General features: G+C 50.7%; 1 protein-coding gene across 1 annotated transcript; it reads right to left on the reverse strand.

Moving 5' to 3' along the window:
* Nucleotides 1–810: 810 nt before the first annotated feature.
* LOC112116280 (apolipoprotein C-II-like) lies at nucleotides 811–6,751 on the reverse strand. Its single transcript, XM_024213663.2, has 5 exons — nucleotides 6,682–6,751; nucleotides 6,309–6,359; nucleotides 5,101–5,166; nucleotides 2,982–3,111; nucleotides 811–1,070 (listed from the first exon to the last, which is right to left on the reverse strand). Exons 1-5 carry the CDS (start codon nucleotides 6,731–6,733, stop codon nucleotides 980–982), a joined length of 390 nt encoding a protein of 129 aa, XP_024069431.1. The 5' UTR covers nucleotides 6,734–6,751; the 3' UTR covers nucleotides 811–979.
* Between the last annotated feature and the right edge of the window lie 3,563 nt (nucleotides 6,752–10,314).

A 10,314-nucleotide genomic window follows, 5' to 3' on the forward strand; every position in this document is an offset into this window, starting at 1 on the left:
AGATGATTTTTACCTTTTTCTTTAATTAAAAGCCTTCTTTTTTAAGAACCAGATTGATTTCTCCTTGTTTTAAGATCCAAGGGGGTTTGGATCTGTATTCACCAGGAGTTGGTGAAGGGAGGGTGGAAGGAAGGAGGGGGGATGGTTAACTTCTCCTTGTTTTAAGATCCAAGGGGGTTTGGATCTGTGTTCACCAGGGAATTGGTGAAAGGTTTCTCAAGGCTTCCCAGGGAGGGAATTCTTGTGATGGTGGCAGCGGACCAAAGCTAAGCTGGTAGATAAGCTTAGAAGTTTTCATGCAGGCCCCTACATTTGAACCCTAAAGTTCAAAGTGGGGATCCAGCCTTGACACGGGCCCATCCCAAACCCCTCAGTGGCAGCTAGCTTCAAACAGGGAGGAAACTTAGGCGCTAGAACAAGTTTGCAGTATGACCTTTTCCACTCCCAGCTCTTGGAGGGAGTGGGGTCCAGTCAGTCGGAACAGGAGGGGGCTGGGAGGTAGGATGCCTGGCTTCTGTGCCTGATGCTTGGGTGGAGTGGGTTCTAATGGTTAGAGTGAAGGGGGCTGGGACCCAGGACGCCTGGGTTCTATTCTCAACTTAGTGGAGAATGAGGGGGGAGTCAGGAGTTGTGGGTTCTGTTCCTCTGTCTGCAGCTTACTCCTTCTCACGTGCCATCGCTGTGCCTCAGTTTCCTCCCAATATCTGAAGACAGGGATAATGGGACAGGAGGTGCAGTTATAATTAAGACTCTGAGTGAGCCCCATACACGCCAAGTTCTGTGTCACTCACAGATCCACACACACAGCAGTGAATGGAGCCAGGCAAGGGAATTTGCTTTATTGACTCTGTAAGCAGAAAAGTGTCAGCACGTGAACAAATATGAACATAGAGGAACCCGCTCGCTATCCTGGCTTGTCCCTGTAGGAATGGCAGTGGGGAGGGGATGGGGATGGGGATGGGGTGGACGGCAGCCTATGTTACTGCTCCCCATGCCACCAATGGTAAACCTGGTCCTTCAGGATTTCTGTGTAGGTCCCCGCAGCCGATGTGGTTTTTTCGTAGATTTCCCTGGGAAGGAAAGTGGAGGGGATGAGGAGATGCCACGTGAGAGGGCTGGACCCTGGTCCCTGCGGGATGGTCTGCACTGTCAGCATCATTATTAAATACAGTCCATGGTTAGAGTAAAACCAGCACCAAATCCAGCCATGGAGCCCTGAAAATCACTGACACATGGGCCCTGCTTCCTAGGGTCCTTTCATGCCATTCGGGCAGCATAGAGGGGCTTCAGATAGGTGGGGACAGCTGTCTGTTAATGCGCCCTGCTCAAAGGACCTTCCCAAATGGGATAGAACGCCATCTCTGCTTCCCAGGGCCCAGAGAGAGTCAGGAAAAGAACATAACATAAGAACCGCGATACTGGGTCAGAGCAAAGGTCCATCGAGCCCAGTGTCCTGTCTTCGGATAGTGGCCAATGCCAGGTGCCCCAGAGGGAATCACCAAGTGATCCATCCCCCGTCGCCCATTTACAGCTTCTGGCAAACAGGGTCTAGGGACACCATCCCTGCCCAGCCTGGCTAATAGCCACTGATGGACCTGTCCTCCAGGAACTGATCTAGTTCTTTTTTGAACCTTATAGTTATAGTCTTGGCCTTCACAACCTCCTCTGGCAAGGAATTCCACAGGTTGACTGTGTGTTGTGTGAAAAAATACTTCCTTTTGTTTGTTTTAAAACTGCTGCCTATTAATTTCATTTGTTGACTCCTAGTTCTTGTGTTATGAGAAGGAGTAAATAACACTTCCTTATTTACTTTCTCCACACCGGTCATGATTTTATAGACCTCTATCATATTCTCCGCTTAGTCATCTCTTTTCTAAGCTGAAAAGTCCCAGTCTTATTAATCTCTCCTCTTATGGCAGCCATTCCATATCCTTAATCATTTTTGTTGTCCTTTTCTGAACCTTTTCCAATTCCAAAATATCTTTTTTGAGATGGGGCAACCACATCTGCATGCAATATTCAAGATGTGGGCACACCATGCATTTATATAGAGGCAATATATTTTCTGTCTTATTGTCTATCTCTTTCTTAATGATTCCCAACATTTTGACTGCCGCTGCACATTGAGTGGATGTTTTCAGAGAACTATCCACAATGACTCCAAGATCTCTTTCTTGAGTGGTAACAACTAAGTTAGACCCCATTATTTTATATGTATAGTTGGGATTATATTTTCCAATGTGCATTACTTTGCACTTGTCAACATTGAATTTCATCTGCCATTTTGTTGCCCAATCACCCAATTTTGTGAGATCCCTTTGTAGCTCTTCGCAGTCTGCTTGGGACTTAACTATCTTGAGTAGTTTTGTATCATCTGCATATATTAAAGCAGCCACACCAGGGCCTGAGCTGGACCCTGCAGAGTTTCAAACTTCAAGAACCACAAAGGCAGCTTTAACCTACCTGCCAGAGGGCCTGCCCCAGTCGCAGGAAGGAAGGCGATTGGGAATCAGCCCCAGGAATGGGGAAGGGCTGTTAGGTCACAACTAGTGCATGCTCTTTGCATCTGTGCACGTCCAGGATTGTAACCCACATGGGACTCTCCAGGGCTTTATGTCACCAACAGAGCAAACCCTCTGTCTGCGCGGAGCCAGAGACCACCACTTCCCAAACCACTCCCTTTGGGGGTATATCTGTTCCAGGTAACGCTGCTGGAAAGACCAACCATGCTGGTGGCTTCCTCCAGATTTAATCTCTGCTTGTGTAATACTGACAGACCCCGGTCGTCAGTGGGCGGGATCAAACCTGGGACCTCTGGAACTTAGTGCATGAGTCTCTATCTACCACATGAACTAAAAGCCAACTGGCTCTTAGCTAAGGCTATAGAGCAGACTCATTTTATCTCTCTCTAAGTGGTCTTGGTGCCACTACATGGGACAGAACCCTACACCCAGGAGGGTTGCACTCTGCCTACCCCTTACCAAGATTTGACATTGTCCATCCAGCCCTGGACCGCTGAATTCAGCCGCTCCCAGTAACTCTTGGCAACCTCCTGGATCTGGGAGAATGAGTCCTGAGCCTCTCGCTTCTGCAGCCGATAACTGGCAGCCTCTGCAGAGACAGAAAATGGGGCTCAGGTCTCTCTAGGGGAGGAGGGGCCATGCCCAGGGAGGTAGCTGCTTTTACACTGGTATTGGAAAGACAGGAGACAAACATTGGCCAAACTGGACAGTCTCTACGTAACAGAATAAATGGACACAAATCAGACAACAGGAATGGTAACATACAAAAGCCAGTAGGAGAACACTTCAATCTCCCTGGACATTCAATAACAGATTTAAAAGTAGCCATCCTACAACAAAAATACTTCAAAAACAGACTTCAAAGAAAAATTGCAGAGCTACAATTCATTTGCAAACTTAACACATTAATTTGGGCTTGAACAGGGACTGGGAGTGGCTGGCTCACTACAAAAGCAATTTTCCCTCTCTTGGTATTGACATCTCCTCATCAATTATTGGGAGTGGACCACATCCACCCTGACTGAATTGGCCTTGTCAACACTGGTTCGCCACTTGTAAGGTAACTCCCTCCTCTTCATGTGTCAGTATATTTATGCCTGCATCTGTAATTTTCACTCCATGCCTCTAAAGAAGTGTTTTTTTACCCATGAAAGCTTATGCCCAAATAAATCTGTTAGTCTTTAAGGTGCCACCGTACTCCTCGTTGTTTTTGTGGATACAGACTAACACGGCTACCCTCTGATACATGAGACAAACTGGAAAAGCTGAATCCTCGTGATCCCTTGATGTGCAAAGCACCTGCCACAAATATCCCGGTACCATTCTTGCACCACAGACATCCATTCCACGCAAGATGCTGTTCATGCACCAACACGCAACAGCAAACACTGGCTGGAAGGGAGTTTGTGTTTAATGCAGAAAGGAAATCAGCCTATTTCCAGCCGGACAGATGAAAGCCTCCACTTTTGGTGTGTGAGTGACATGCTAAACACAAGCTAGGAGAGGCAGCCATTGCTCAGATGCACCATAAAATCTAACACAGTGTTTATCAACGGGTGGGTTGCAAGCCCCAGAAGGGTCTTGAAAGGCAAATGAGGGAGGTTGTGGGGCATTGAAAATTGAATTACAATTCTAAATTGTGTTGTAGTGCAGTACAATTGTATTACAATTCTAAATTGTGTTGCAGTACAGCACAATTGTATTACAATTCTAAATTGTGTTGTAGTGCAGTACAATTGTATCACAATTCTAAATTGTGTTGTAGTGCGGTACAATTGTATCACAATTCTAAAGCAAAGAAAGTAGCATTTCCAGAATAACTTCATGCTAGCCAAAACTATCGACATGTGTAACATCAAATGTAGCCATTGTATTTTTAACTCCCACTTTTGTACACGTAGGGGATCACTTTTATTTTGAAGAAGGGGTCACTGCTGAGAAAAGGCTGAGAGATGCTGCCCTAACAGACTCCCAGGATGAGAGCCGGCCAGTGCTTTAGGGCAACTCATTCTGGAGCTAGCAGAGAACTGGCATTTGTTCTCATGAAAAACATTGATTCAAACAAAGATGTTTTCATTTTTCTTTACCTTCATTCTCCTGTTTTTCATTTTTAACTGCAACTTTGTTGTTGTTGGTTTTTGGCTTTCAGTTGCCAGAGACCAAAAAATGTTCCGTTTTGGGCAAAAATCCAAGAAATGTCATTGAAATTGGACATTTCCTTGGAAATTTCTGTTCTGGTGAAAAAAACATTTTGGGAAATTTTTTGAAGAAAACCGTGACGAGGGCGCCTAGGGCTGAGCAGCCCCTAACTCCAGGGAAAGCTGGGGGAGCGCCAGGCGCTCAGCAGCTCTGAAAACCAGGCCCTAATATCAGCAGCCACTTTGGCCAATATTGGGCTGCATCCTCGGGTTTTCCCTGGTCCTGGATACAACCCCTAGACGGGAACTGGGGAGGAGGAAGAAGAACGTGCTCTGGAGTTGGGGAACGCGAGGAGACATCATCTCTCTAGACATCCTCAGGAGGAATTTAACCCGCATCGCCGGGTTCAGGGAATCGACCACCCGCCAGCATCTCTTACCAGTGCCGAGAAACAGCAGCAGGACGAAGGCCACTGCAATTTTCAGATCCATCCGCCCCATACTTGCTGGAAAACGAAACCCTCAGGTTAATGCCGCTTTCTCCCTGTGCACTGGGTGTGTGCGCGGAAAATCAGAGTGGACAGTGCTGAGCCTAGCCCCTTCCTCCCACCCTCGCTTATTGCACTGGGGACGAGCTCACACCAGTGGACATCAAGAATGGGAAATGAGGTGGCTCCCATCCAGCCCACATCCCAGGCCCACAAAGCTGGCTCGGGGTTGTTCCGTACAGCATCGTTCCTGGAACACTGTTGGGATTCCCCACCCGAGTCACATCCATCCAGCCCAGCCTCCTGCCTCTATCAGCAGCACGCGCCTGGTGGCCATCCCCACCTGACTCTGTGAGAGAGGAGGTTGCTCATGCCCCAGAGCAGGGCGGTGCCAAACCTCTCATTTTTTAAATCCTTATCACAGCTCTGGATATTCATGTTCTCCATAGGAATGTCCCATCCTTGTCAGAATCCTGCTGCGCTCTTGTCCTCAGTGCCCTCGTGTGTCAGGGAGTTTCACAGGCTGACTGTGCACCCAGTAGTTCCCTGTCTCATAGAGTTTAAGGCCAAAAGAGACCATTAGATCATCCAATCTGACCTCCTGTATATCATGCTCCATTCAGTTTAATCCGGACACTCGTCTATTGAGTCCAGAGACTTTAGTTAAACCGAAGCATTTCAGTCCTCAGGAGACTAAACTGTTGTGTGCTCAAGGCAGTGACCAGGAGAGACCAAGGTGCCAGCATCTTCCCGGGAGCTGATTCCCTGTGCTGCCCTGTGCCCAGTCCTGCCATTTGCACTGGCCAAGTGGGTGGGAACTCTGCTGACTTGGGATGGGAGCTTTGCACACACACTTTGCACACCTGCAAAGCACAACACAGGGCCTGGGGGGCAGATTCAGACATTCATTGATGTGAAATCCTGCATAACCCTGACCAGAGCCCCTCCCAGTGACTCCTGCATCCTCCTGGCCCTGGGTAAGCCAGAGCAGATGGTTTAGCTGAGATGCCTGTGCTCTGTTTACAGACACCAAGGGAGAGGGAGCCCCACATCTGTCCCCAGTCCCTCTCGCTGTATGGTTACTGGCCTGAATGTATCTAGATTCCACTTCCACTGGGCTGGCAGCGGGATCCAGGCCCTGGGGTGACTAGGGATCATACCTGTCGTAGAGAGCGTGGCTCCTTCCTGAGACTCGAGCAAGGCACGGAAACCTACAAACCAAATAAAACATGTACAGCTGGTAAAGGAGAAACAGAACCTTGGGCTCACAGGCCAGGGAAGCCACGCAAACCCCTCGGGGCTGCGTGTTCCTAGGAAAATCCCCTGTCAGGCCCCAGGCTCCCAGCCTTGAGAGGCGACTGCTTCCCTCGTGGCTTTTCCAGGTCAGGATGCAGAGATGCAGGGGGAGATATCACTCCAGAGAGGGCAGCCCGTGTGAGGTTGCTCCAGCCCCCAGGCACTTTGGGAGCCAGGGCATCACGGTCCAGGCTGAGAGGCAGGCAGGCTGTGTGACCCCACAGGAGAGGTACTCACGGGTGGCTGGAGGCTGCTGCTCACTCTGGCTCCAAGGTCCCGGCCAGCTCATTTATAGAGTGTTTGTGAAAACTCTTAACCCCCCTTTCCCAAAAGCGGCTCCATCAATGACACAACCTTACCGTCCCAGGTCAAACTCCAAGCAAACACAGCCAGGCCTGGCCCTTTGACCTGAGAGCAACTGATTGACCAATGCCACACAACCCGCCCCCCCCCCCCGCCCCACCCTGTGTCCCTTGGGGTGGGACTGAGTCAGAATTATACTGGCTCAGTGAGTGGGGAAATTCTGCCCCTCAGAAACACCCCACCACTCAGCAGGCAGCCTGTGGGACCTGCCCCACCTCACTCCCCCCCAGATCCATCAACCTACTTTCCCCTGCACCTTGCCTCCCCCCAAGACCCTACTCTAGGCCCCTTCAATGGAACATCAGAGACCCCCAGGCCTCTCAGTGGAGCAAAAGAGCCCCCAGGCCCCTTCACCCCAGCTCCTTCTCCCTGGCCCCCTCAATGAAACATCAGAGACACCCCCCAGGCCCTTCAGTGGAAGAACAATGTTTCCTACACTCTCCTGGAGGGGGCTCTGAGCCCAGGACTCACTGTTGTCCAGAGCCTCCCAAAGCCAGCCTGACTCAAACAGCACAGATTCCAGCCCCCAGGGACTGCAGCCCAAGGCTGATCCAGCCAGGCCTTCCATGGTGAAATTCACCCTGGTGCAAGGGGGCAGCCTAGGCCACAATTAACTCCCATACGGTCTAGGAAATCCTTATGTCCCACGTCCAGCCCCATGTGCTGGGCCTCTGCCCTGGGTGGGGTGGCCCCATTCTCTCCTGCTGAGTGATGCTCAGGCTATTTGGTTCCCACACCACTTCCCCCAAGCCTCATCCCATTAGGGGATTTATGGACGTGCAGATGCCGCTTGTGTGCACAGATGGGCTGAATAGCCAGACTGCTCTTGGTGACTTAGGGCACATCTTCACTGGCAATGTTAAAGTGCTGCCGCGTGCTTTAACGTGGCTTTTGTAGTCACGGCACAAAACCACCTCCACGAGGGGAGTAGCTCCCAGCACTGGTGCACTGTCTGCACTGGCACTTTACAGCTCTGAAACTTGCAGTGCTCAGAGTGGCATTTTTTCACACCCCTGAGCGAGAAAGTTGCAGCGCTGTAAAGTGCCAGTGTAGACAAGCCCTTAGTAATGCATCCCTCCTCACGGCATGGGCTGGCAGTCAGGACTCCTGGGTTCTATCCCCAGCTTTGGGAGGGGAGTGGGGTCTAGTGGGTTAGAGTGGGGGAGGGGGGTGTCCTGGCTCACTGTGTGACCTTGAGAGAGACAGGGCGGGTGAGGTAAGTGATCTGTGCAAGCTCAAAAGCTTGTCTCTTTCACCAACAGAACATGGTCCAATAAAAGCCACCACCTCACCCACCAGGTGTCTCTAATATTCTGGACCAACATGGCTATAGCAACGCTGCATGACCCTAAGAGAGTCATTCCAGCTTCCTGTTTCTCAGGGTCCCTGTGAAATTAAACTCCAGCCAGAAAGGCTGCAAAGATGCTGGGCATGCTCATTGTTTTTAAAGGACACCTTTGCCAGTAAAGGCTCTGGGCTTTTCCTTGAGTCAGGTAGGCATACCCATGGGAGCGCTAGCCTACTAGCATTAGCTACAGCGGTCGTCAAGATGCAGTGAGGGGCTTCAGCGTGAGCTGTAGGGTGCAGGCTTCAGCCAGGGGCCCTGGGTACAGAGTCATGTTTCTAGCTCACACTGCTGCTTCTTCAGTGCTAGCTTAGCTGGGCTAGCTGGATGAAAGCTAGTGCAGGTAGCGCTACCGGAGCGGCAATGACACCTCTGAGTGTAGTGTAGACGTTCCCCGAAACTAGTAGCCAGAACCTGGGCGACACAGACCACAGGAGAGCCCAGGCGGGGCTGTGCAGGCCCATCGTGCCAGAGGCGAAGCTGCAGAGAAGAGGGTCTCCTGGAACCTACAGGCTCTTCCCCAGCTTCTAAACCTGGAATAATCATAATTGTGCAACACAAACACTCTGGGGGCCAGATCAGTGTCAATATGTGGGGGGGGGGGGGGCATGGATCAGAGACGGCACCAATGCCACTGGACGGGTGAGGGCACGGAAAGGTACAGCTTAATGGGAATGATCCATCCACACACACCTCCACCTCCCATCTACCTATCTAGCTATCTCACTAGCTAGCTAGCTACCTCCCTCCCTCTCTGGCTGCCTCGCACCATATTATCAATATCTGCCCAGGGGGCTTTGTTTCCCCCTCCCCATTGAGAATTACAGGGAATCCCCCATTCATCTGTCCTTGTTGAGAACAGTGGGTGCTCCTGGGAACTGCTGCGCACCTTTGTAAATCTGCCCCTTTTACTGGTTCCCAGCTGGTGCCAGCCATGTGCAGAGCTAGAGTTTGTGTTAAGAAAGAGGGTGACAAGCAGCTAGTCTCCCTTCTGTGGCCCAGTCATGTTACTGTATCGCCTTATGCCTCCAGTGCCTTCCTCTTATGCCTCTTCTCCAAACAGCCCCAGGGCCATCGTCTCAGTGGACACTACTCCACCGAAGCCAGGAGCCCAGCAAACAGGAAGGGGGATAGTGTAAAGCACGGTGAGATTTACTGGTGAAAAGTGCCACAGAACAGCGAGGTATTATTGGTCTCTCTCTCTCCCCCACACAGCTGTTCCTCCCGCCATCCCGTCCTAGAGCTTCCCCTATGCATGGGGCTCTCACCCATCAACCATCCCTGTGCTGCATACAAGAGTGGCCTCTCGCACAAACACCAGCAGGATTCACGCTCCCACCACCCCCTCCTGTAGCCAAAGGGGCAATTCAACACAGCATGCTCGGTACAGCCCAACTCGTGTTGTTTGCATTGCCCGTGTGCGGAGGAGTGACAGTTATGGGCCAGGATGCCCTACACACCCAGACCAGGATGACAGGCCCAGTCCCAAAGAGCTGACAATCCATCAGCTGCTCTGAGCCTTTCTCTGCACACACAAGTTCTACCACTTTAACTCTGCCTGTATAGTGAAAGTGGTACAACCCCCCCTGCCATGGAGGCAGATCGAGCAGCATAAAAGAGCCTGCACAGCTGTTCCCTTATGGAAGGGGAATAAGCCAAACCAGGACAAGGCTCCCTTATAGTGATATAACTGCACCCACATTCGGGGTTGTACTGGTGTAACTATCTCATTAAAAACCCCAAATTAAAGCTACCGGTGCAGAACCTGTGTGTGGAACAGGCACTCCAAGCAGACACCGAGGTCAGCTGCTCTCTGACAGGCTGCCAACCTCTGCGGGGTCCAAAGGGATGTTTATTTAAGTGTCCCAAAGGATGAGGTTGCTGGCAGCTAAACTTCTGCTCCCAAGGTCACTTTGCTCAGAGCTTTTGCAATATTTGCTCCTGGTAATTTATCAACCAGCTTTTCTGGAGCAATTTAAAACACAATCGCATGGATCACACAGTGATTTACAGCAGCTGAGGCGCTGACCCTCCGAAAGGAGCCCTGTGATTATCTCTCCAGACCTGATTAACCCAGGCCACCCCCAGGGACTTGTGGTTAGGGGTGCTAACACTGTATTGCCAAAATAAGGGACTGTTTTCTTAGCCCGCTCCCCACACTC

Source organism: Terrapene carolina, unplaced genomic scaffold (assembly GCF_002925995.2).
Source record: "Terrapene carolina triunguis isolate 2854851 unplaced genomic scaffold, T_m_triunguis-2.0 Scaffold898, whole genome shotgun sequence".
Lineage (NCBI taxonomy): Eukaryota > Metazoa > Chordata > Testudines > Emydidae > Terrapene > Terrapene triunguis.